Source organism: Nyctereutes procyonoides, unplaced genomic scaffold (genome assembly GCF_905146905.1).
Source record: "Nyctereutes procyonoides isolate TBG_1078 unplaced genomic scaffold, NYPRO_anot_genome, whole genome shotgun sequence".
Classification (NCBI taxonomy): Eukaryota; Metazoa; Chordata; class Mammalia; order Carnivora; family Canidae; genus Nyctereutes; species Nyctereutes procyonoides.
This window is the reverse complement of record NW_026575159.1, coordinates 18,180,399-18,208,316: the sequence shown is the minus strand read 5'-3', so window position 1 is coordinate 18,208,316 and position 27,918 is coordinate 18,180,399. Positions and strand designations below refer to the sequence as shown.

Genomic DNA, 27,918 nt, shown 5'->3' with positions numbered 1-27,918 from the left:
GGCAGTGCCAGGAAATCTGACCCCGGGGTGAGGAACAGCAGAAATACAGGCCAGCAGTTCATGGAGTGGCCCACCCGCCTCTGCATCCAGCCCTTGCCTGTCACTTGCCTTGCTCCAAAGGATATTTTCATTTAACTTTCGTTTGTAGAATTCTGAATTTGTTCCGAATTCTCCTGCTAGGAATCACTTAACACTCCTGTTTCATTTCTTTAGGTTGCCGAAGCACATGTGCCTAATTTCATTTTTGATGAATTCAGAACAGTCCTGTAATTTTTTTTTTTTTTTTTGACATCTGCTCCTTCGGTCAAAGGATGGCCCTTAAATCTTCCCATTACTAAAATGAATTTAGAAGTGAAGAGACTCAGCTGCTCACAGAACTGCATTGTTCCCCCCTCAATGGTGAGAAACATGGGATATTCTCAGTAAGATGCATCTCACGGCCCTAGTTAATGTAATGGTTTCAATCATGGTATTATATGCGATTTGTATCATGCAGAAGCAGAACACACTTTTGTACTGCCTCTTATAAATGCTGAATGTAATTGTTACGTATAAATCCATTTAGTTTTGTGTTCTAAAGAACTATTTGTGCGACTCTGGATTTTCAGTAAAATAGTACTGCCAGTACCCAAAGTTGTCCTTCTGCGTTTGATTACAAAGTTGCATATTCATCCTGTAAAAAAGAAAAGTTCTCTGGAAGGTAAGAGGCGAATCGGATAGGTCCCGTGGGTGCACCTGCCAGAGGCTGGCAGGCGCGTGGCGATAGCTGGACCAGTAGCAAACACAGAGACCACGCAGTCCATGGACCACGGACCGTGGAAGTTTCTTGGTGACTGAGGCTCACTGTGCTCGTCCGGTCACAGAGACCCCGGGGCATTCCCAGCATCCTTCTTCATTCCGACTTCAGCTGCTCCTTCCATCCTTTCCTCCCTCCCTCAGCAACCTGAGCCCCACCCCAGCAGCCTGGCCTAGTCGAGGCCGAGCACAGAATTTTAAAAGCGAATCGCTGCCCAAAACATGAGTTCAGAAGCATCGTCCACGAGAAGGCCAGCGCGGCATGAAAACTTAGCCAGTCGGTCCCTGGCCATCCTCCAGCCACATCTCAAAATTATCTTGCTATTCTCCACTTGTAATCAGTAACTGCATGAAGTGATATCTTTGGCTATGGAAGTGGCCCCCAAAGAAAGCCAGCTGCTAAAAAGACCAAATCTAAGAAAGTGAGATTTTAACTAGAAAAGTGTGGGATACCCTAGAGGGGACTTTCACAGAACCAAGCAAATGCGTCTACCATGTGCTGCTAAAAGGAGGCAAACCATGTAGGTGACTGATGCCACGAGTGATTTGGCTACTGACCAGTCGTCAATGGAGAGACCTTACAAGGTGAAAAAGAGAAATTTTCGAGTCCTTTCGGCCCTTATCATTATAACCTGAAGAAGTTACTTCACATTCCAGGGTATGTTTTATTGCTCTTTCAGGGGGCACACCTTTAGTGGTACCTGGGGATTTACTGAAATTCCTTGATACCTTTCTGATGTCCATAACCTCTTCAAATGTACTAAAACTCAGTGAATTCTGATTTCTAAGCATTAGGCCAGATATTACGAGTGCAAATTTGTTCATCCACTGTTTCTCGAAGTAAGCCTAGCCTGGCTAATTCATATTCTAGAGTAGAACTTACACAGCCTTGATTGCATTCCTGTAGGAATGGGGTATATTCAAAGAACCCAGAAGAGAATTTTATCAAGTTGCCTCAGTGGATACATGAGGAAAATAAAGTCCAGAGATTTTAAGGCAATTTCCCCAACACGTTATTTCACAGAACAGGCTTCCCTCCACATTTTCCACCCTCTGCTTTGGTTTTCCTTCCCAGGATCATGAAACTTTCATCAAGTCCACAAAAGACAAAAAGACATGAGAGTTCATTCTTCACTTTATTTGCATGTCCCACAATGACTCCTCCCAGCTACTAAATTCAAAAGAAAAACTGCAATTCCTCCGTGTTAGCACTAATCTAGGATAACAATCATTTAAGTGTCTATTTTACCCTTCATTTTAAATTGCAAAGTATGTATTTACATGTTTATATACAAAAAACTTCAAAAACAAATTAACCCCAATCTTGGTCCGAGAGTTTCCACTTTAGAAGTGGGATAGTTCAATGCTATGTACATCCTCTTCCAAAAAGTCTCTTAGGACTTGGCGAGTTCCAAATATTCATTTGCAAATGGTTCCCCTGTAAGCTTAATTGACCAGGTACTTAATTTCTGAGTAAATCAGAGGAAAGATTACAGAACATGCTTTGTACAATACAGCACCACTACTGAAAATGGCTCGGGGTTTTGTAATCCAAGGTTCCGATTTAAAGCAGAAATATGTGGCATAGAGGGCCACAGCAAAGAAGTGTCCAATTAAAATGAGAGGGTTAGGAGACAGGCTGTAATAGAAAAAAAAAAAAAAAACATGTATTAGTAAGACCCAGCAATTAAAAGGTACTCATAGAAAGGTTCTAATTATGTCCCAGCTATAAAGCTAAACACATAATTCTACATTCTAGAGGAAGGACTCTGGAAGCTTGTGTTACCTGCGCTCTGATTCTGATAGCAGGGACAAGTAAATGTTCTTAGACAACAAGAAAGCCCTTAGAACTCTTCTTAGCCTGGTCGACATAAACTGCACGTGTGGAGCTGTATTCTTTCACTAATCTTGACATCTTGGTCAGAAGGACCTGGATGGCCTAATCTGTGGGAGTCTTAGGTTTTTCAAATGTAACAGAATTGACATTCAGATTATAGGTAATTATGAACAGACCTGACAGAGAAATTTACTGCGCAGACTTTTCAAGAATAATTCTACAAATGTCTGCACTGTCAAAACCACGAGTGAGTTTCACAAGTCCCTGCACCCTAATTGAAGTAAATTTTAAATACAAATTCCTTGACAATCCATGGCCCCCACCGATCAGATCATGTGGTTAAACCCACCAGCAAAAAAACAGCTCCTATTTTAATCAGGACTGCTCTCCCAGAAGTAAAACACAGGGCTAAATGCTGCGCTTTTCATTTCTCTGAGCTACCTTCTGATTGGGATTCTAATGGATAGAAAAGTGACAAAATGTAGAAGGGAGGAAAGACTTGCAGTAAATTATAAACAGAGCATTCCAAAGAAAATCAGATCTGGTTCCTCTGTGTCATTAAAGCAACTTACACAGAAAGCAGCCCAACAGGACCAGCAACACATTCACCACCAAGTTTGAAATAAAGAAAACAGGCTTTTCTTAGTTGATGTAGGGAATCTAAAATAAAATTTGGAAGAAAGTTGTTTAAAAAGTTATTTAAAAGTTATTTCCTTGACTGTTGTAAATTCATTAAGTGATGCAAATATTTTGTGAATTCTTTTTGTCATAAGAACACAATTCTAGAAACCAAATTCCCAGTCTCTAAGATATCCAACCTACATCTCTTGAGCAGTAAATTATCAAGTAAAAAGAAGAGCTGTGAACATTACCAATGCCTTAGATCTGTATGGGTTTTCAGAGTGACTCATTAAACCCTCACAACATAGTATTATCACCTAACAATTTTTTTAGTTGGAATAAATGTTCTTTTCAGGTATACCTAGATTTTTCTTTAGAACAGATTTTAAAAAGGATGTAATAGGTAAACTTACTCCAATAAACTTCCTCTAGTCTTTCATAACATTCTTTAAGTTGTACGTTGGCAGATTGAAATTTGAAACGTAAGAAAATCAAGAGTTTAAGAAAAGCTTAAAAAGAAGGACTTAGAAAAACTCAAAACTTGGTTCTTGTCTTTTTATTTACCCACCCACCCATGGCAATTAGCAAGAGAGGTTTGACTGGCAAATCACAATGAGTTGGGTTTTTTTTCTTTTAGCAAGAATAATGCATACAGAAGGTATTTGTACTATATTATCTTTTGTACTGAAGCCACCAAAGCATAGCCCACTAGGACCCTGGCCAGTTCACAGAAGTAGCTTTGTTATAAATATCTGAAATAATAGGACTGGAGTTACATTTATTCCCGAAAACCTAAACGTCCAGTCTCATTAATCTCTACATTGCTGGGGTTGGGAGGTGGCACGATCGCCTCTTCCTCCATTTCTAATACTGCTTTTGCTAAGTCATATTTTCCTTAATATACAGACTGACCATCACCACTTTACAATATGGAAACAAAAACAAAAGCATGGGAACATTTCAGGTGAGTAAAAGGTAGATGCATTCTGCTACTTGTGTATTTTAATAGGAGATAAAATCTAAACCTGTTCTGCAGCTCGTACTCATTTTATAAAATACTACTTTGAACAGAAATTGAAACTAGTGTTCAGGAAGAGAAAGATTAACAACTATATTACATTTTAATTCATGGCCAGAAAGATCCTCCATCACAACTTTGTGCATTTGTGGATATGCATGAGCTGATTTGCACCAGAGGAATTAATAAAGATACATCATTGAAGAAGTGCTAGGAAGGTTTTCTAATGCTTCCACACAAAGTGGTGGATATATGATGATTAGAGGCTAAAAGTCTCGCTCAAGGAGGGAGTTACAAAGGGCCACCACTTGGGAGTTAGCAGACTCGAGAAACAGTTCTATTTCTGGCCTAATCACTAACTTGTTTATAATTAAGTTCCCTTCCTGGGCTTAAAATCTGCAGTTCGGTAGTTTTCATTAAAAAATATCTATACTAGGGATCCCTGGGTGGCGCAGCGGTTTGGCGCCTGCCTTTGGCTCAGGGCGCGATCCTGGAGACCCGGGATCGAATCCCATATCGGGCTCCCGGTGCATGGAGCCTGCTTCTCCCTCTGCCTGTGTCTCTGCCTCTCTCTCTCTCTCTCTGTGTGACTATCATAAATAAAAAAAAAAAAATCTACACTAAAATATATATATATATATATATATATATACTTACCATCCTTGGCAGAAAATAATTCATAAAGAGCTTGAGCAAGGATATTCACAACAAAGGAATGAGATGTTTTTCTCTCCCAATAGAATGATTTTTTGGCCTAAAAAGGAATAAGATCACTTATTACATGGTTGGGGGGAAAGCATAAATTAATGTTTATAATCCCCTCAAACTGATGTTTATCCTGAGCACCATCTATAAACAATTATGCCTTATATTTATCATTCACACACACAAAACATCTCCAGAGGAATGAGTTCCATGACTCTGAAGCTAAATATACTATCATTATAAGCAAAGCAGTCCATGCAACCCAATGTTACATGATATTCAAACAGAAATTTAGAAATTCTGTAAGATTCATGGGTTGCACAGGTCCACGGGTTCTTCACACCTGAACAAGACTGCCTAAGAACCAGGTTCCTAAGTACAGATCTCCCCCCAGAAGTCCCCATTCCTCTTAGATTCAGAAAGAGATCCATTGAGACATTTTTGACAAAGAATAATTTAATATCTTACCTGGAAAACAGCTGCATCGTCATAAAGGTCAGGGATACTCTTTAGCAATTTTCTCCATAGTTTTAGATCTTTAAAAACAACAGTCATTCCTCCTCCGGTAAGAGGATGCCTCATATTATAAGCATCTCCCAAAAGAAGAACACCTGTAATGAAAGAGAGAATTTAGATTATGACATCATCTTGGATGCATCCCTTAAGACAAAAAAAATTCTGTAAATTTATACACATTATGAATGTGAACTAGAAAATAATGTGAAAATACAAGGGAGCAAATCATGACGACAATCTGTTGAGACAAAAATTCAATTAATATTTATTAATGACTATGTCCCAGATACTGGGGATCGGTAAGAACAAGAACAGGGTCCCTGCCTCATGAAAGTCACATGTGAATCTAAGTTTATTTATTTTTTTTAATTTTTATTTATTTATGATAGTCACAGAAAGAGAAAGAGATGCAGAGACACAGGCAGAGGGAGAAGCAGGCTCCATGCACCGGGAGCCCGACGTGGGATTTGATCCCGGGTCTCCAGGATGGCGTCCTGGGCCAAAGGCAGGCGCCAAACCGCTGCGCCACCCAGGGATCCCTGAATCTAAGTTTAAATCAAACAATGCCAAAATATTTATAAGGCCTCTTTCACAAAAAAAAAAAAAAAGAAAGAAAATTGGAGGCATAAAAAGCAAGTCTCCCACAAGAGAAAAAATGAAGAGGTCAGCAGTATTTGCTGCCTAAGATTCCCAGGCCACTGTCAGCGTGGTTAATGACCCAACACTTACAGGGACATTTCAGCAAAGCATTTATTTAATTTAATCGGAAAGGGAAATAGAGAACCATAATAATAACGTTAAGGTGGCAAAACTATGGATAATTTTCTGCAATGTCCCAATATATTTGTAACTAATTATAAAATACATATAATAAATATTGTAAAAAGGAAGCTTCTAAATATTAATTCAAATTTTTTATATATTACTCTAATATCTTCATTTAAAAAACACAAACTACAAATAGATTTTCTTCCTCCTTCTCCACAGAACATTTCTAATCCCACCAATTATTGTTGGCATGTTGTTTATATCAATTTGACATTGGCTTCTTTATTCTGCTCTGTGTTCATTTATTTATATGATTAGTAGTTTATTACACATGTTTTTCCATAGCAAATTCAATCTGCTTATGTGCAGGAACCACAATATACCGACAGCTCCCATTCAGACCTCTCTTTGTAGTTCCACACCCACATTTCTGGTGGTATTTACATGTATCTACGCAATGCCTTACCGGCACTTCATACCCAACATGTCCAAAAGTGAACTCCTCACCTCTTCCTACACACTTCCCTAAACTTACATTCCTTTTCCTATATTTCCAATATTAGCAAATAGCTGGCAAAATTACCTAACCCTGAAACCTGAAACCCATCAAGAGGCCTCACTCTCCCTTACTACGATAGCCAATGAGTTACCAAGTTGCATGCATCCCACATCCTATAGAGCACACGATTCCATTCCTTCCATTTCCATTGCCACAACCTGAGTTTGAACCTTGTATCACCATTTCATGGAACAATTCATAGCCTTAATATAAGCTTTAGCCTGACCCGTCCTCCAAACCATCTTCCACAACATATCAGAGTAAGATCTCTAAAATAAAAATCTAGTCATGCCACTATCTTATTTAAAACTTTTCAGTGGGATCCCTGGGTGGTGCAGCGGTTTAGCGCCTGCCTTTGGCCCAGGGCGCAATCCTGGAGGCCCGGGATCGAATCCCACGTCGGGCTCCCGGTGCATGAAGCCTGCTTCTCCCCCTCTGCCTGTGTCTCTGCCTCTCTCTCTCTCTCTCCCTGTGACTATCATAAATAAATAAATAAAATTAAAAAAAAAAAACTTTTCAATGAACTATTAGAAACTAATAAATGAGGTCAGCAAGGTTTCACGATACAAGATAAATATACAAAAATCAACTGTACTTCTATATATTAGCAATAAAGATTCTTACAATGAAATTAAGAAAAGTCTATTTACAATAGCATGAAAAGGAATAAGATACTTGGAAGTAAGTTTAACAAAAGGGATGTAAAATACTCTGAAACTACAAAATATTGTTGAAAAAAATATATTTTCTTACTACATTTACAGTCAAACTAATTTGACAAGAATTCCAATACACTTCAATGGGGAAAGAACTGTCATTTCAACAAATGGTACTAGGACAACTGGATATCTATATACAAATGAAGTTGAACCCCTTCTTCACATCATACACAAAATATGACTCAAAATGGATCAAATACCTTAATGCAATAGCTAAAACTATAAAGCTCTTAGAAGGAAATATAGGAGTAAATTTTTGCGATACTGGATTGGGCAAAGACTTTTGACATCAAAAGCAGAACTGACAAAAAAAACCCCAAACAGATAAACTGGATTTCATGAAAATTAAAAACTTCAGCGGACATCTTCAAGGAAGTGAAAAGACAATCCCATGGAATGAGAGAAGTTTTTGCAGATCATTTATCTGATAAGGGGTTTATATCTAGAATATATAAAGAACTCTTAGAACTCAACAATAAAAGTTTTTTTTAATTTGACCAATTAAAAAGTGTACAATCTGAATGGACATTTCTCCAAAGAAGAAATACAAATGTCCAATATGCACATGAATATATTTTCAACATTATTATCCATCAGAGAAATACAAATCAAAATCACAATGAAATGTCACTTTACACCTACTAGAATGGGTATGGGCAAAAAGACACATAATAACAAATGTTGGTATAAATAAATAAATAAATAAATAAATAAATAAATAAATAAATAAAAAAGTTGGTGAGGATGTGGAGAAATTGGAACCCTCATACATTGTTAATGAGAAGGTAAAATGGGGCAGCCCCTTTGGAAATTGGTTTGACAGTTCTTCAAAGAGTTAAACAGCTATACCCCCAAAAAAGTGAATATTAAGTCCACACAAAAACTCATACACAGATGTTCACAGCAGCATTGTTCATAATAACAAAAAGTGGAAACAAACCAAATATCTATTAATTGATGAATTAGGACAGTTAAAATGTAGTATTTCCACACATGGAATACTACTTGGTCACAAAAACAAATGAAGGACATTCTACAACATGGATGAACCTCAAAGAAGCCAATTACAAAGGATCCCCTGATTGCGTTCATAGGAAATGTCCAGGATAGGCAAATCTATACATACAAAAAGCAAATTAGTGGATGCCTGGGGCTAGGAGTTGGGAGAAAATGAGCGGTGATTGCTGATGGGTACAGGGTTTCTTTTTGGGGTGATATAAAGGTTCTAAAATTGACTGTGGTGATGGTTGCATGTATCTATGAATATACTAAAAACTATGGGATCCCTGGGTGGCACAGAGGTTGAGCCATCTGCCTTCAGCTCAGGGTGTGATCTTGGAGACCCAGGATCAAGTCCCACATCGGGCTCCCTGCATGGAGCCTGCTTCTCCCTCTCCCTCTGCCTCTCTTTCTGTGTCTCTCATGAATAAATAAATAAAATCTTTTAGTAAATAAATAAATAAAAATAAAAACTAATGACCAGTAAACTTTAATGGGTGAGCTATATGATTTGTGAATTACATCTCAATAAAGCCATCATATTAAAAAAAAAAAACTTTCCAATGACTTTCCACTGCTTACAAGATTAAAACTAAGCTTTAAATAAATACGTTACCTTTCTACTACCCCTCTGACACCTATCCTGTGCTCCAGCCTTAGGAAACTACTGGACTTCTCTGAAAACGCCGCCATCTCTCAGCCGTCCTGGCCTTTGCAGATATTATTCTTTCTACCTAGAAGTCCCTCATTTCACTCCACCTAATGAACTCCCACTAATCCCTCATGTCCCAACTCCAGTTTTATTTCCTGAGACATGTCTTCCCCAGTCACCCCCATAGTTCACAAGCTCCCCTCCCTGCCATGTATACTGTCCTTCACAGTGAATCTCGTGATACCATGAGTGGGCTTTTACTACAGCATTTATCAACACTGTTCTGAAATTACCAGTTTATACCCCTCAACTAGAAAATTGCCTTCTCTAGGGGCACCTGGGTGGCTCAGCCACTTAAGCATCCGCCTTTTGCTCAGGTCATGATCTCAGGGTCCTGGGATGCAGCCCAGTATCGGGCTCCATGCTCAGCGGGGAGTCTACTTCTCCCTCTCCCTTTGCCCCTCCTCCCCGCTTGTGTTCTCTCTCCAATAAATAAAATCTTTTGAAAAAAAAAAAAAAGGAAAATTGCCTTCCATATATTTAGGACTACACTTAACTGTTGTAGCCCCAATAACAAGTCTAATGACATACACAGTCAATATTAAATAACAAAGACATCATAAAACTAATTTTGGTGTTAGTAATGTGTTCATACACAGTAACCAATTCTCTGTCCCACATATGATTCCCAGTAGCATACATTCTATCACTGTTACATTTGGAATATTAAAGTTGAATACGTAGGACACCCTTTACAAAATCACCCCAATAAAATAATACCTCGTTTGTTCACTGGTGAAGAAGGAAGAAAGCTTGCTGGCATAGATCTCAAACGAGAATTCTGAATGGCTTCCAGGAACGGTTCTTTGAGGTGATCTGCAATAAATCCCACCCCACCAAATAAATGGTTTATAAACTTTCAATTTCTAATTGTCACATGTTCTTATCAAGTATAAAATACCTTCTATTATATGTTACATATAATAATATATGTCCTATATATATTACATATGCCTTGTGATAAATCAAGAACTAATTATTTTATTACTACAATTGTTCATTAAGAACCTAGTTATTCATGCTAAGGAATCTAAGAAAAATTTAATGTAAATAGATACACAGACAGCTGGATGAACAAAAAAGCTAAGAAGAGTGAAGCAAATCCAGAGGAGATGAGATCATATTTAACACTTAATTTACCTTCACCACCATATTCTGGGAATAATAGATGAAATATACTAGCAGTCCACAAACAGCAGGTGGATACGTATGGCAGAAAAAATGTAAGTTGTAGAGAGCTCTACCTTTCTGAGATTCAGTTTCTTCATCTATAATATGAAATGCTGGGAAGAGTTCATCTCTGAGATACTCCCTAGTTTTAAAGTTCTTTGCTTCTAAGTCGTATAGAAAACAAAATGTGGGACTCCTGGGTGGCTAAGTGGTTGAGTGTCTGCCTTTGGCTCAGGGCCTGATCCCGGGATCTGGGATGGAGTCCCATATTGGGCTCCCTGTGAGGAGCCTCCTTCTCTGCCTCTATCTCTGTGTCTCTCATGAATAAATAAATCTTAAAAAAAAAAGAAAGAAAGAAAGAAAAAGAAATGTCTTTTTATACAGTTCCCAATGTAATCTGGGAATACAGGAACAGAATGCCTAAGCTGAAATTATTCCATTCCTACAAGGAGAATTTCAATAACCTAAAAAGATTAATATAAACCTATAAGTGGTTTCCCACCATGATCTCAGAGCAGTCTGTTCTAAACCTCTAGATTAGGAAAAGCAATCTACAACAAAAGAAAAAAACACTAAAAATATATTATCTTTTTTCTTAAATGTGAATAAGTCATTTTTCCTCTGAAAGCTTCAAAAATGGCTGAAGTGCAAATGATTTGAAATGTTGAAAATGTCATTATTAAAAATCTAAGTTTGGGGCATCTGGGTGGCTCAGTCAGTTAAGCATCCAACTCTTGGTTTTGGCTCAGGTTGTGATTTCAGGGTCATGAGATGGAGCCCCACGTTAGGCTCTTCGCTCAGCACAGTCTGCTTAAGACTCCTTCTCCCTTTGCCCCTCCCCACCTTGCTCGCACGTTCTCTCTCAATCTCTAAATAAATATATAAAATCTTTTAAAAAAAGAAATCTAAGTTTGTCCATGTATACCTTCATACTTAGTAATATTCTGTTATTAAATAGAGTATGTTAACTTAGATTAAAAAAAACTTCTTGAAAAAGAAACAATTTTTAAACAAAATATATTCTTACCAAAGACAGTTTCCTATTACTACAATCACATCATAACTGGCAAGCAGGGTTCCCCCTCAATTTTATCAATATGCTTAATATTTTAATTAATATCTTAAATTTTTACTTTAACTTACATCTTCCCGTTCTCAAAAAAGAAAATGCCAGAAAGTAATTTTTAGGAGTGTTTTTACAAATATGTCTGAAATCTCACGAAGACTTTCTGTATTCAATTCCAAAATAAAACTGATCTTGAAGATCGCTCACGGTGCCCGACATGCCTGGCCTCGACCTTGACTCCACCACTGGCTAAGAGTTTATCCTTAGAGGGTCTTCCTGACTCCTAGTTTGCTCATCAATAAAACTGGGATAATTATAAACCCTACCTCAGAGGGTGACTGTGTAGATAAATGAAATTATGTTTGGAAGGTTCCTTACAGTAGATATTCAATCAATGGTAGCTACAGTTTCTCCAAAAAGCAAGCGCAAAAGTAATGAAGTAGGAGAGACAGTTCAAGGATTCACAGACCTTCCACTATCCAGACTACCTTAAAAAAGTGCCATCTTTCCCAACACTAATAATTATTCTGAAAACAATGATTTAAATTAATATAAAAAATTCTATTGAAACTATTTTCTTAACAAAACAAAACTCTTTACTTTGCTTCATTTTGCATCATTTCTATTGGTATGCCTTTAAACCCATGGATCTCTTCTTATTCAATGTCTAATCTGTCATTGATCCCACTGGTACATTTCTCAACTTAAGCACTGTGATTTTCATTTCTAAAAGCTCAATTTGAATCTTTTTTAAAAAGTGGTGTGATATGGTATTTATAATATCTTCTCTGTCCCTAACTTTTTAGAAATATGGAATACAATTACAATATCTGTTTTAATGTCCTTCTCTACTAATTCTGGCATCAATGCCATTCCAGATTGGTTTTAATAGATTAATTTTTCTCCTCATCAAAAATAGTGTTTGTCTAGTAACTTTTTTAGATTCGTTGCAAAACATTGTGAATTCTACCTTGTTGAGTGCCGAATATTTCCATATTCCTGTAAATATAATTGAGTTTTGTTCTGAGTCACAATTTAAAAACTAAAAAAAGAAAGAAACTATTTTCTTTTAATTTGGAGATTTCTGTATATGGTAGTTAAACAGCTCAGCTCCAGAACACCTGACCAATGGGGTGCACTTTTTACCTTGCCTTTCTTCTCTCTGACCTAGTTTAGACCCAACTTTTGTGAGAACTGGAGATGGACAGCCTTTTGTGATGTTTGCTTTCAGACTGCAGATTACAGTGTGCATGAAATCCTATTTCTTACCAGGTAATTGTGGGTAAATTTTTTCAGCCATGTATTCTCTTAAGTTCCTGGGCATTTCTCCTCGGATGTCAACAAGTACCCGAGTTTCATTAGATGAAATCTGATAGATGAGAACTGGACTCGGATTAGTCAAAATAAGTTCAGCATGATTTGCTTTAAACTGTGGTGCATTCTAGAAAAAAATGAAATAAAACAAAATATTTTAATAATTTTCAAATTTCAAGTTGCTGTCATTTTTCTACCATTACATTCCTCTAGTACCTTCATGAGAAAGCCAACAAAATGAGACGAAACAGAAACTTTATTGGAGATCAGGTTTTTCCTGAACTTGGAAAAAAGTCCGTCTGCAACAACAGTCAATGGAGCATGGAGTTCCTACAACAAAGATAAACAACACTCAGCTAAACAGCCAGAAATAAACAGTAAAAGGACCATTCTTTTAAAATGTGCATTCTTGGGGATCCCTGGGTGGCTCAGTGGTTTATCGCCTGCCTTCGGCCCAGGGCGTGATCCTGGAGTACTGGGATCGAATCTCGCATCAGGCTTCCTGCATGGAGCCTGCTTCTCCCTCTGCCTGTCTCTCTCTCTCTCTCTCTCTCTCTCTCTCTCTCTCTCTCTCTCATGAATAAATAAAATCTTTAAAAATAAAATAAAATAAATAAATAAATAAATAAAATGTGCATTCTTGGAAAATATTTACATATTTTATTGGACATTACAGAAGATAACGCTAAAGAAGAAGCTGCTACTGGCCTCAGGTTAATGAATGACCACTCTCTAGAGATGGGACTGTCTGCTTTGGAAGCACTATCATCCAAACCATCTGGAATTAATGATGAACAACTACAAAAAAGTGTGGACCACACAACACTGAATCTCATCACAAAGTCCAAGGACGACTCCACTGTTTATCCTAGAATCTTCTAACTTTATATGGTGTTTTCACTCAGTGGCTAGGGTTTAAAAGAAATTTTGTATGAATGGATATATGTGTCCATATTACCTTGCAGTCACCCCCATCAGAGTTTCTAGGTGGTGACCCTAGTGATCAGCCCAGGAGAACCAACAGATTAGCCTTTCACTTTCTCTACTCTTACTAAACCAATGTGAGCATGTACTAGCAACTATTTTACTCTATTTCTGCAGGGATTCTTAGTTTCTCCTTTCAGATTAAAACCATTATTTATTTTATCCTAATCATTTCATTCATGTTGAACCCTTTTTTCACCTTCCAGGTCCCCTCTGCTTCTCTGCAAGTGTATATTTCTCCTTTCAATCTTTAACACTGCTGATCTAGGGGCACCTTGGTGGCTCAGTGGTTGAGCATCTGCCTTTGACTCAGGTCATGATCCCAGAGTCCTGGGATCGAGTTCAGCATCAGGCTCCCCACAGGGAGCCTGCTTCTCCCTCTGCCTATACCTCTGCCTCCCTCTCTGTGTGTCTCTCATGAATAAATAAGTAAAATATTTTAAAAAAATACTGCTGATCTAGTGGTGCATGTCTGCAACGTGTTGCCATCTGAAATCCACTCTGCTGCAGATGGCTCACTTAGAACTCAGGCTATCAGATGAATAAATTGGTGGGCCTACTTTTCAAAGGAGTAGGAGAAAAAGAAGGAAAAACGTCTCTTAGGAAGAGCTAACATTTGCTATTTCTCACCTTGACGTCCCCGGTTTCTTTATCCCTGTACTGAACTCCCATCACAGCATCATCTTCTTCCAATAATTGTAGCACGATGCCTTCAATGAACTTTGTACTAAAAGATAAACAGAAATAAAGCATGCAGTAGCACACTTGAACAATTTAAAAAGGGAATAATAAATTCCTTATTCCTTATCTCCAGTTTACCCACATAAACCACACACACGTGTACATATATGTACATATAGAAGGTCTGGAATGAAGTAAGTGTGGTTTTTATTTCCTAACTGCTTGAAATTGAATACATATATATACTAACGTAATGATTTTTTTAAAGTAACATGAGATTTTTACTCAATTAATTAATTTAAAAAAATACATGCAGAAAAACTTTAGGCACCACACAAATTTATACACAAGTGGGAAAATACTGATTTTGGGAGTTTATCCACCAAATTATTCAGAGTAGTTACTTCTAGTCAGAAGAATCATGGGTAATTTTTACAATCTTCTATTTTTGTGTATTTTCCCATGTTTCTGCCATGAACGTAGAAAGCTCAGTCCCAAGGTAAGTCCACTTACTTCTTCACTTGCTTTCTCAACACTTAAGCCTTTGTCAATGACATGAGGGTTCTCATGTGTTAAACTTCCTCAATTGAGGCAATTAGACTGCCACTAATTGAGGCAGTCTCCCCTGACTAAAGACTAAGGGCAAATAGAAGTTAATAATTAAGAGGAAAGAAGTCCTCTGTTCTTTTAACAGGAAATACCACAAGCACAAACCCCAACTCCCAAAACAGGCAGACAAAGGACTTAGACCTCAGTTATAACTGCATCCTCCAAAGTCCCACAACATAAAAATAAAACTGCAAAAAAAAAAAAAAAAAAAAAACTGCACAATGTATTTAGCCAAAGGAAAAATCTCAATAGTTCTGTGTCCTTCAAACAGAAATCCTCTATATGATATTCTTGACAAAAGCACTGAAGATCTAACGTTCTTCTAACTTACTGTTTAGTACACCTATGCTCCAGCCCATACCCAAATATCAATGACAATTGACAAGACCGTATTTGTGCAAGGGCCACGTTTAAATGCGTCTTTCTAACATTATATATCCAAGTAGTCTTACTTGGGCTCCGCCATAGCTGCTTTCCGGAGACCCATGATGAATCTTCCATGATGGAAAGCTCTTCCACTCCGCACCTGACTGTTTTCCGACACTGGGTAAGGAATCTGAACCTCTGATTTGCTTTCCTGATCATGGATTATGTAGCCATCTACCACCTGGGCATCAATATCTTCCACTGCATCTGCAAAACAGTTCAGTTCAAAAAAGTCAATTTTGTTGACATGCCCAGGGTTGTATGAGGCACCAGAGGACATGCAGCCATCAAAAATGAGTCTCTGTCTTCACAATGCAATGAAACCATTTCGACAATTGGACATTAATAAAAAGCTATTTCAGAAATCTTTTTTTTTTTTAGATTTTATTTATTCATGAGAGACAGAAAGAGAGAGAGAGAGGCAGAGACACAGGAAGAGGGAGAAGCAGGCTCCACGCAGGGAGCCCAATTCGGGAATCGATCCCAGGACTCTGAGACCACACTCTGGGCTGAAGGCAGCGCTAAACCACTGAGCTACCCAGGTGCCCCTATTTCAGAATTCTTAATGTGTCTAGAAGACACCTTCTTAGCAAATCTTTAATACTCCAAAAAGGTTAATATTTATATATAAAATTTATTCATTAAATTCCATAGGAAAAGTATTAAGACCCTAGTAATAACAAGTGAAAAGTTTATGGGTGATTCATATAAAGCAACACGGAAATATTGAACATAGCAGGAAAAATGTTCAAAACCTAATTTAAGGGATCCCTGGGTGGCGCAGCGGTTTGGCGCCTGCCTTTGGCTCAGGGCGCGATCCTGGAGACCCGGGATCGAATCCCACGTCGGGCTCCCGGTGCATGGAGCCTGCTTCTCCCTCTGCCTGTGTCTCTGCCTCTCACTCTCTCTCTCTCTCTCTCTCTCTCTGTGACTATCATAAATAAATAATAATAATAAAAAAAATCAAAACCTAATTTAAAAATATCAATGAAATAAATTAAAATAGTAAGATACTGAATCTATCAAAATTGCCGGTGATATTATAATAAAACTGATAAATGCAGATTTTACTGGTCATACTACAAACTAAAAACATTTTAAGAAAGTAACTGTAGCAATAATTATCAAAAACCAAGAAGTTCTCATCCTTTGATGTAATAATCTTAGTCTTGTAAATTCATCTACTGCTCATCCTAAAGATGTAATTTGTAATTTTTAATAATTTTTAAAGTTATATGAAAGAGTAAGTTCAGTATATTGTTATCTCTAATTAAGAATAACTGAAAAGAGCAGCCCAGGTGGCTCAGCAGTTTGGCGCTACCCAGGAGGTGATCCTGAAGACCTGGGATTGAGTCCCACGTCGGGCTCCCTGCTTCTCCCTCTGCCTATGTCTCTGCCCCTCTCTCTCTCTCTCTGTGTGTGTCTTTCATGAATAAATGAATAGAATCTTAAAAAAAAAAAAAAAACGAAAACAACTTAAATATTAATCTAAGTTAGAAAAAGTACATTATGAAGTATCAACTGAGAAGATACTATACATAGGCCTAAAATCATAGTGGTTAATATATCAAGATGAAGTACATTAGAAGAATGAAAGAAATAGATGAAAGAAAATCTTCATAAACAGTTCTGTCACACATCTAGGCTAAGATCAAAATAAATTAGTTTTCTGATATGTTTTTTAATTGCACTTAAAATCCAGGCAGGGACAACCTGGATGAATACTGTCATACATCTGACCCAGAAACAAAACTAATTTTTTATTATGGTTCTTAAATTATTACAGTTAAAATTCAGTCGGGGAAAAGTACACAGATATCCTAAAAGCTGCAAATTGGCAGTATATTTAATTTGGATCTCAGGAAATTGCCAATCTTTTCCAACCTAGATATTTGAAGCCCATCTGGTATTTCTATAATTCTTTGTCCAGCTGCTGAGTTTTTCTTAACCCATAACTATATTACAGAAGTACTTGAAATGTTTAAACTGGCCAATTTTAGAACACATCAGAAAATATAAAACATATAGTAGTGGAACAGCAAAATTTTCCCTTGGGTTAATTAACTATCTTAAGATAAGTATATAAAGAAGGTCTACGGGCAGCCTGGGTGGCTCAGCAGTTTAGTACCACCTTCAGCCCAGGGCATGATCCTGGAGACCCGGGATCGAGTCCCACATCAGTTTCCCTGGATGGAGCCTGCTTCTCCCTCTGCCTGTGTCTTTGCCTCTCTCCCTCTCTCTCTCTCTCTCTCTGTCTCTCATGAATAAATAAAATCTTAAAAAAAAGAAAAAATGACATGGAAAACACTCTTCCTACACTTAAAAAAATGCAGAATTAGTCGCTATAAGGAGGCAAGTTAAAGAAAAAACAAAACTAACAACAACAAAAAAAAACTGCCTCTGCTAAGAATGGAAAGCAACTTTAAAGTCAAACTACTAGATATTATGACTCAATCTAAAACATAGCATTTAAATTATAATGTGTTAATTTTAAGAATTCTAGATATTAAGCTTAAGCCATAGGGCAATCAATTATTAAAAACTTATAGTCAGGGGGCACCTGGGTAGCCAGTCAGTTAAGCACCCAACTCTTGATTTCAGATCAAGTATGATCTCAGGGCCCTGAGATCAAGCCCCGCATCAGGTTTCACGCTTAGTGTGGTCTACTTGGGATTCTCTCTCTCCCTTCCTCCCTGCTCCTATACTCCCTAAATAAATAAAATATTTTTAAAAATTTAAAAATAAAAACTCATACTCAGGAAGGAGTAGTATATATTATATTAAAAATCCATACTCCAAAAAGTAACTATTCCAAGTGTTTCTATTATCCACATCTCATCATACTTCGGGGGAAATTAATAGTAAAAATGAATGTTAATAAGGACTCTTATTTTTGCTATTAAGGGTATTCATGGTATGTGGACTGGCTAAAATACTTTAGAGGCTCTCCTTACTCTTGCATAAACTACATATAAAAATCTACTAAGGCTTATTACCACAACCTTGGTGATGTCCCTTGAAATCAGATCTCTAAATGATTCTACGTATGGTCATTAGTTGGAGAGCATTTCCAGTTGCCTGATGTTCAACTCTAAGAGTAACAAAATCTTGTCTCAGGGTATTGCCCCATCTGTCTCAAGTGAACCTCTCATGTAAGGTGGTGGTTAAGAAACCTAAAAAGACGGAGATGGAACTTCCTTTCTTCATAAAATACTCTCTCCACTTTCGGTCCTCAGCCCTGTGTGCTTTTGCTTTTCCTCCTCACTGACTGCTCTTCCTCGGTCCCAGCTTTCTGACTCCCACTCACCACACTCATCTCTACACATCTGACTACAACAGGGATCAGGTCTGGACGTGGTCTGGTAATGTCTAGTCTTGTGTAAATACCATGACTCCTCTTTCTCTCATACCTAACACCTGATTCATCAGCAAGTCCAAATGACTCTTCCTTTGGAAGGTGTTTCCAGAACATAACCGCTTCCCACCTCTCTACTGCTATGATCCTGTTCTAAGCCATCAACTCTGATTCTGCAATAGCCTCTTGACATGTCCCCCTGCTTGTCTTTGCCACTTTATGATCTACTCTTTTTTCTACAGAGTAACATAATTATTTCTAAATAATATTTTTAATCACACTTCTAAAATGTGAGATGGAATAACTCCTCTTCTTAATATTCTCCAATGGCTTCCCTTTGAACATAAGCCAAAACCATATAGCGGGCTATAAAATCCCATGGATTCAGTACCCCTGTGATCTGACCATTCTTTACCTCTTCTCCCCTTCACTCATACTACTACAGTCAACACTATCCTCCTCCCCACTCCTCAAAGAATTTGTGTCTGCACAACACTGAGATCATGACCTGAGCCGAATTCAAGAGTCACACCAATCAATTAAGCAACTGAGCCACCCAGGCGCTCCCAAAATACACCTTTCTTTATCCTCACACCTACGTCTCATTACCGCCCTATTTCCTAAACACTCAAGAGTGTTTTTCTGATCTCAAATGTTTTTAACTCCAGCCATTTCCCTCTGGGTTTTATCCCCGTAACTCTGCTAAAACATCTTGTCACTGTCACAAACAACCTCCAAATTGCCAAATCATTCTTCTATGTTCATCTAACCTGAGCTTCATTAGCAAACCACAGCATAGCTGTCCTTCCCTTTCTTGACATATACTCATTCCCTCCTACTAGAAACATTCTCTCTTGGATTAAATGGCACCTGCTTGATCTTTAAATATGTTTCCCAGGACTTGGTTTACTCTGTCTTCTCTTTTCTCCCTATGTGTTCTCTCCATCATTGTTGTGGCTTTTAACTTCAACAAATATGCTGACACCTCTGAAATGTCTAATTCCAGCCAGTCCAAACCACTCCTCTGCAATCAAGATTCATATATGCAACTTAACTTCTCCACTTGGATATCTCAACATGTCCCACAAACTATTCACAATGCCCATTCCTCTCTGGATCTTCTTATCACCAAATGATACCACCATCTACCAGCTGTTCAAACAAAACCTCGGAGTGATTTTTAATACTGCCTTCTCCCATCTCAAAAAAGGAAAAAAAAAAAAATACTGCCTTCCTCCCTCGTATCTCACACCAATCCCTTAGTAAGTCACGCCATTTCTGTCTCTTAATATGAACATCAATCTGTCCACTTCTCTTTATATCCTTTGCCACCACACCAGCCCAAACCACCATCATCTATCACTTGGACTTAGCAATGAGTTCGTAATGGACTATGCATTGATTCCTGCTACCCCACTGCCACAATCTCAGAGTCTATCCACCACCCTAGGTCCACATGACTTTTAAAACTACAGGGTGTGAGTCAATGGTAAATTATGAAATGAATTCCAACTTGTGAATCATGTACTTGGGTAGAATCGTGACAAGTATTTAAAAAGTAAAATGAAATGAATTTCCGTCAAATTTATATATGACTGTGTGTGCTGGGTCAGGATGTAAAATGTGTCTGTTATTTTGAGTAGTTGTCAAAGGTCTGAAGCCATTTTATACAGGCATAAGCCAGGTCATGTCACACTCCTGCTCCACTGCTGCAAAGCCCTCCATGATGTGCTACCGCCTATCTCTCCAACTTTAACCTCAAGCCATTCTCCTTTCCTCATCACCTAACACTTCCTAGCTAGACTGCTCACCTTTTCAGCTCTTTGTATAAAACAGCAGACATTTACATAGTGCCCACTATATACCAGACGCTGTTCTGAATGCTTTCTGTATATGAATTTGTTTCATCCTCATAATAATCTATGAGGCCAGGACTCACATGAAATGCCCATTTTACAGATGAAGAAACTGGTAGACAGTAGGATGAATAACCTAGCCAAGGTTATACAGCTCTTTAAGTGCCTGGGTGGGTATTCAAACCCAGGTAATCTAGTTCCAGAATCAAGGCTCATACTTCCTATATCATCTTCCCTACCACATGAGCCAAGCAAGCTCTTCCTGAGTTCAGAACCCAGGCATATTTTGCACTCTGGTCCTTAAGAGCAACCAATGAATCAATCTTGTTCACCAGTATATCCTCGGTACCAAGTCCAGCACCTCACACAAAGTAGACAGTGAGTAAGTATTCCCTAAATGAATAGTCTATGCTTAAAAATCATTGGTTTAACAGATAATACTTAAATAAAAGATTCTATACAAGGGACATAATATGTACTTCACCAAAAATATGTACTTCACCTTTCATTAAATTTCATGACCTCATTCTAGTTTTCCAATCTTAATTTTGACCATTTCTATTTTGTAGCCACTTCATTGTATCTCCTCATACATTAAATGCTTATTTTCTCCTTTGCTCTCATTTCCATGCAGATTTGTTGGTAAACAGTAACTTTTAGAAATGTAAATAAATTGGAATTCTCTTGTTACCAGTTATAGGATAGTCTAAAGTGAAGAGTGCTTGCTTATACTACATAACTCCTCAAAATTAGTATGAACCTACCTTCAAGACCCAGGTCTTCAAGGACACGGTAACCACCTGGCTGCAGAAATTCTCCAACTATCCGGTCGGGCTCTTTTAAATCTCTCTCAATCACTGTCACTTTTCTTCCATCTCTGGAAAGCACGGCTGCCAAAGCAGAGCCAAGTACACCAGATCCCACAATGATAACTTCTGGGTCATTTTGAGAAGGTATTGAAGAGGCAGCTGCTCCTATTAAGGTTGTTTCTGAAATATTGGCTCCTTTTTTGAGCTATTTAAAAAAAAAAGTTAATTATATATCCACATTTGCTATCCTTAAATCATGGTACTACTATATAGACACTCTGGACTTACCCATCTTAGGCAAAAGCTACATCCCAAACACTATCAAACCAAATGCACTGCTGTTTTTAAATCCAGATCATATATAAAAACCAAGCATATCAAAATATTCAGTTAAATAACATTTAAAATGTATAATTAAAAAATAAATTTACAATGTATAATATCCCAATAAAATTAAATATATTTTCCACATATATTTAGAAAATGCAGTTAGACCATACCAGGCTAAATATAAATAATGTTTACATAAGGTGCTCCAAAGACTTATTATAGGGAAAATTCTATCATTAATTACTCAAGTCTTCAAATACATACCAGACACCTACCAGATGCAGATCACACACATTCAACTTCATGTTGCAAACTATTCAGCACTTTTTACATGTTTCCATATTTATTTTTATTTTCTCCTTCTGGATTTTCATCTGAAAAACCTATCTTACCCTAAAATCACTTTTATGTAACAAAAAGACTGTCAAATACTGACTATTAATCTATTAATTGAGAATTATTTAACTCAAGAAAATTCTGAAAGGACAAAATAACTCATTCTGTCCCTTAGGATTGGACCTGTTCACATTTAAGTCTTTAACATATAAGAACATGGGCAGCCCGGGTGGCTCAGCACTTTAGCGCCGCCTTCAGCCCAGGGCGTAATCCTGGAAACCCAGAATCGAGTCCCACGTCAGGCTCCCTGCATAGAGCCTGCTTCTTTCTCTGCCTGTGTCTCTGCCTCTCTCTCTCTCTCTCTCCTCTCTGTGTATTCTAATGAATAAATAAATAAAATCTTTAAAAAAAAAAAAAAAACAAACCTATAAGAACATATTTAATTTGCACCATTTTGACACTCTAAGAAAGCCTACTCAGACAGTTGGTTCATTTAGGAATAAACATCAAACCTATCACGAGTTGGGCTGACAATGAAAACTTTAACTTTATTCATAAGAAGATGAAAAAGTCCTGTTTTGAGAGATCTATGTACACTGAGAATAACATTGCTTGTTGGGTTTTTTAACATGAGTAATTCAGGTTTGAAATAAGTATTTGTTCTTGGTATGTGGATTGACAAATATAAAGACATTTCAGATACAGAATTTCAATGAACAATCTTCCTTGGGGTCTCCCCACACACACACCGCTATAATGATTAAGATAGGCCTAAATGCCATCTTGAAGGGACTTTAATAAAAGACCTCAGACAAAAAGGAAGGAAATAAAACCTAAAATCTTTTAGAACTTTGATTCTCTGTGATTCTAATCTTTCTTTAACTCTATAGGGACTTTGGTCTTCCTTTACTCTATGGGGACTGGGGGCCTGTCCATTCCATTTTTTATAATTTCTCTTAGAGAAATGATCTTTTTGTCCTTTACCAAGAGAAGACTTCCCCTAAGTATTTCTTGATGGCCAGAATAACTGACTATACTTAAAATACTGTTCTGGGAGCAAGATAAGCCCTTCTTGTCATCTTAGCCACTTATTATTAGTATTTCTTCCTAAGTTTTCCCGGGACACACACACACACACACCACACACCCACCATCCTGAAAGGGGCACCTGAGTTAGTTCAGTCATCCAGAGAATGGTCAGGAGAGGCACTAATAGGAACTCAGTGCTCAATGCAGTCCATCACCTCCCTGGTATTTAGGAGTAAGCAGAAAGCCTGAGGCATTTACAAAATGGAACCAACCATTGATTGCTGGCAATCGAATTTTCCCTTCCCAAAAATGTCTCAACATCACATGATGTAATCACATTCCAGCCACCTATACTAGTGCTTGGTGTCCTAGGTACTTGAGACAACACTAAAGATTCCAAGTTGAGATTAAAGATTCCCTCTCCCTACTTTGCCACTGCTCCAAGCCATACTCAGCATTATTGCTGCTCAAAGCACTAGTCAAAAGATTGCTTTAAAGGTCTACATTAGGGGATCCCTGGGTGGCGCAGTGGTTTGGTGCCTGCCTTTGGCCCAGGGCGCGATCCTGGAGACCCGGGATCGAATCCCAAATTGGGCTCCCGGTGCATGGAGCCTGCTTCTCCCTCTGCCTGTGTCTCTGCCTCTCTCTCTCTCTATCATAAATAAATAAATTTAAAAAAAAAATTTAAAAAAATAAAGGTCTACATTACCTGTAGACAAATAATAGCTACTATTTATCTGTCAGTTACAGACCACATTAAATTAATTCCTCAACTAACAGCAAGACTGGTGCCATCCTCATCTAATAGAAGAGGTAACTGATTCTTATAGAAACGAAGGTCTTGCCAAAGGTCTTACAGCCAGAAGTTGGTGGAGCAAAACTTCTCGATCAAGTCCTCCCTTCTATAGGCCTTGCTAATCTGTACTGTGGATACAGTAAAATAATGCAGGTCTAGAACCTTCCAGGAGTAAACTACTTTCTTAGGCCACTCACCCAAACTCCAAATCACTACCACCCCTCACTTGGCCTCCTATTGTAGTCTCTCACCTGAGAGCCCTGCTCCCATTCTCGTGGCCCTGCAATCCACTCTCCACATACCAACTGGAAATGCTCTTTTTAAAAAGTTAAAATCAGGGGAGACTGGGTGGCTCAGCGGTTGAGCGCCTGCCTTTGGCTCAGGTCATGATCCTGGGGTCTTGGGACAGAGTTCTGATCATGCTCCCTGTGGGAAGCCAGCCGCTCCTTCTGCCTATGTCTCTCTCTCTCGGTCTCTCATAAATTAATTAATTCTTTTAAAAATAATATAAAATAGTTAAAATCAGGGGGCCTGGGTTGATTAAACATCTGCCTTCAGTTCAGGTCATGATCCCAGGGTCCTGGGATCAAGCCCCACATCAGGCTTCCTGCTCAAGGTCGGGTCGGGGCGGGGGGGGGGGGGGGGGGGGGGCTGCTTCTCCCTCTCCCTCTGTCTCTACCCCTCCCCCCGCTTGTGTTTTCTCTCTCTCTCTCTCTCTCTCTCTCTCAAATAAATAAATTATTTTAAAAAGTAAAAATTAGGGCAGCCCCAGTGGCGCAGCGGTTTAGCGCCGCCTTCAGCCTGGGGTGTAATCCTGGAGACCCAGAATCGAGTCCCACGTCGGGCTCCCTGCGTGGAGCCCGCTTCTCCCTCTGCCTGTGTCTCTGCTTCTCTCTCTGTGTCTCTATGAATAAAATAAATAAAAATAAAAATCTTTAAAAAAAAGTAAAAATTAAAATTAAATAAATAAAAAGTTAAAATCAGGTATTGTTACTCCCCTGCTTAAAATCTTCTGGTGCTCTTGGGAAAAGACGAACAGGCCCTAAATATTCTGGCTTTGAAGCCAGACCTCTTCTCCCTCTCACCTACTATTGTCCTCCTCTGCTGTCTTTGCAGGAGGCATAATTTCACATGTGATTAAAGATTAGCCTCAGAATTAGGAACATGACCAAACTGTGGACCTTACTCAATTATCGACACGATTCAGGGCATTGCTACATAGATTTCCTCAATGCCCCACTGGCATCGGGAGAGGAGGGGATTTTTGCCCACGACTTTAATAAAATGAACTGCTTTTTACTCCACTAGCCTTTCGAATTGCTCTGTTACTCGCCGTAGCTAGCTGTCATCTATAAGCAGTGGGCTTAACCTGCAGCCGCTTTCTTTCTCCCCAGGTACACATAGGATCCTTACCCAAGGATTTAAGTAAAACATTTTTTTCCCCAATGGCAGAAAGTGATTCTGTCCGCCTTCAAAATGAAATTCTAACATTTCCCCTTTCATAACAAAATCTATATTCATAACCAAATCAATTCCACTTAGCACTGGCTCAACCAACACTAACTGAAATGAAGCTTTTCCTTCTCTCCTACCGGTGGCAAGGATGTAGCCCAGAAGAGTCAAGAGCTTACAAAAACAGAAACAAACAAACAAACAAAAAACATGACAATTAAATGGGAATTCCTAGCAGAGTATCTAAACTGTCGCCTTTTGGCCTATAGAGAAGAGGAAAATTCACATCTGAGCGATGGATCCCCAATCCTAATTTCAAAAGAACACGCTCAGCTCGTTTGCCCACTTGAAATTCCACCTACCCTCCTAGACGCAGGCTGCTCTTTATTCTCTGATCCCGGGGGTGACTTGGCCCAGAAGAAGCCAATGAAAGGCAAGGCCGACAGAATATCAGAGAAGAGCGCGAACTGGGAGCCGCTCCGCTGGCGCCCCAGGAGGGCCCCGCTCCGGTAGCGGCAGCGGTAGGAGAGCACCAGGCCCAGGGACAGGAACACCAGCACGCACAGCAGCAGCTCCTTGTTGGCGAAAGACACGAAGTCTCCGCATTTCTTGTAAAAGTACGTGAAAGTGGCAATGCCCAAGAAGGTCCACATGGCTCAGGGCCTCCGCCGGTGCCCCGGGGTCAAAGCTGGGATCCTCCTTTTTCTTTGTAGGGTTTTGGCGATCCGACGTGCTCCCCAGAACGAGTCACCAAAAGCAGGAGGAGGAAGCGGCCGGGGTCCAGCAAGCACGGTCGCAGGGTAACAACTCAAATCCGCGGAATCTACGAAATCGCAGCGGGCTGGTGTAAGAGCATGTCAAGGGGGCAGAGTCGTCCGGGCTTACTGGGCGGTGCTGAAAAACCGCCTGCTCCCACAGCCCCCGACCAGACCCCCGTCCTGCCGGCGAGCCATGGATCTCCTCCTGGCGGACGGGCGTCCCCGGGTCACCTACCGCCGGCGTCTCCGCGGGCGACGTGCGCTCGCCGGGCCGGAGACTGTCCTCGCTCACCTGCAGCAGGTGCCCCTTCGCAGGCGGATGCCGAGGGGAGACCAGTCTGGGCGCGGCCTGGCCGGGGGGGGGGGGGGGGGGGGTGGAGCGCGGAGAGACACCGCCCCGCGCCGAGGCTGGGTGGCCTGCGACTCGCCGCCGCGCCCGCGCCCGCCCCCGCCCCGCAGACGCCCCGGGTCGCGGCCCCCGCGCCTCCCGCTCCGCGCCTCCGTCTCCCCGCGGGGCAACGGCGGCGTCCAGGGAGCTGGCTCAGCGGGCGGCGGCGGCGGCGGCTCCGGACGGCCTCCTCGCCAGCATCCCTCGCGGGCGGCCGCTGCCCTCCCCGCGCGGCGCTTGGGCGGTAACCAGAGTAACCGCCGCCCGCCCTCAGCCCGCCGCGCCACCGGACGGCCGCGGGGCTCCGCCCAGGCGAGGACCAGGGGGCGGGGCGCCGGCCACCGGCCCCGCCCACCGCCGCCGCCGACCAATCAGGGCGCGCGCCGCGCGGTAGGCCGAGATGGCGCTATGTCGCGTTCGGCCAATGGCGGGCGGCGCGGCCCGCGCGGCGTCGCCGGGTGAGGCGCTAGGGCGATGTTGCGTGGTGTGGGGTGGGGGCGTGGGGAGTGGGGCGTGGGGCGTGGGGCGCGGGGGCGGTGGCGCCCGTGCCCTGGGTCCCTCGGTGGGTTGCCCGGCCCCGGCCCCGGCCCGCCCCGGGAGCCGCCGCCTAAGGCGGAGGCGGCGCCGTCCATCCCGCGGGCGTTTGCGGAGCCGGGTCCGGGAGCGGGATCGCTCGCAGCCGCCCTGCCCCGGGCCCCGGGCCCCGTGCGGGTAGAGGGCAGCGGAGACGTGACGCGTCGGGCCGGACGTCTGCAAGAACGAGTTGGGCAGACGCGTGCGGGGAGGAGACGGCCTGCGGGGTCCCCCCCGCGCCCCAAGATACGCCTCACGCCGCCAGCCCCTGGCCTCCCTCGGCCGGAATCGGCAGCGCTCTGTGCTCCGCCCGGGATGCACGGAGGCTTCCAGCCCCGCGGCTCGGATCGGAGGCGCCCCGGGCGGCGCTTCCCTCCCTGAGCCGTGTCCAGGACGCGCGTTCGAGGGGAACAAAAACGAGAGGCGGCCCTTGTTAGGAAACCAGGGGCCCCCTCGGATTCCCAGGGCCGAGAGCCGCGCTCGGCCCGGGGCCCGGGGCCCGGGGCCTCTCCCGCCAGGGCCGCCCGCAGCACCCGGCACGCTGCCCGCAAACCTGTGTTCAGGGAAGGGCCTGGAGGATGAAGGATGATGCCGTAGTGGGAAGGCCAAGTGACTGGAAACCTGCCGGCTCTGGCGGTCACTCACCTGCTTAGTGACCTCGGACAAGACCAAAGCCAGTCAGCCTTTAGGGGGAGAGGGCAACCGCTTCCTGAAGTCGAATCCTTACATCCTCTAAC

The 27,918-nt window shown here is 40.8% G+C and overlaps 2 protein-coding genes across 3 annotated transcripts in view; one reads left to right on the top strand and one right to left on the bottom strand.

Moving 5' to 3' along the window:
• WASHC5 (WASH complex subunit 5) overlaps nt 1-627 on the top strand; it is a 61,088-nt gene extending 60,461 nt beyond the window's left edge. For both annotated transcript variants that reach the window (XM_055314297.1, XM_055314298.1), the window contains exon 29: nt 214-627. In XM_055314297.1, the coding sequence (XP_055170272.1) occupies nt 214-270 (57 nt within the window). In that variant the 3' untranslated portion in view covers nt 271-627. The remainder of the gene's footprint in view (nt 1-213) is intronic.
• A 1,285-nt stretch (nt 628-1,912) lies between these two features.
• SQLE (squalene epoxidase) lies at nt 1,913-26,516 on the bottom strand. Its single transcript, XM_055314308.1, has 11 exons — nt 25,825-26,516; nt 21,475-21,724; nt 15,526-15,706; nt 14,414-14,510; nt 13,016-13,129; nt 12,755-12,926; nt 9,970-10,065; nt 5,445-5,587; nt 4,929-5,025; nt 3,205-3,292; nt 1,913-2,434 (listed from the first exon to the last, which is right to left on the bottom strand). Exons 1-11 carry the CDS (start codon nt 26,113-26,115, stop codon nt 2,242-2,244), a joined length of 1,722 nt encoding a protein of 573 aa, XP_055170283.1. The 5' UTR covers nt 26,116-26,516; the 3' UTR covers nt 1,913-2,241.
• Between the last annotated feature and the right edge of the window lie 1,402 nt (nt 26,517-27,918).

What these genes read in the sequence shown, in the direction of transcription:
- SQLE (XM_055314308.1), bottom strand. Translation starts at nt 26,115, where the DNA reads ATGTGGACCTTCTTGGGCATTGCCACTTTCACGTACTTTTACAAGAAA. An exon ending in AGCAGCCTGCGTCTAGGAGG is followed by an intron (nt 21,725 to 25,824) that starts GTAGGTGGAATT and finishes TTTTTTAAATAG; the next exon opens with CTCAAAAAAGGAGCCAATAT. An exon ending in TTCACCAGTGAACAAACGAG is followed by an intron (nt 5,588 to 9,969) that starts GTATTATTTTAT and finishes CTTTCATTACAG; the next exon opens with GTGTTCTTCTTTTGGGAGAT.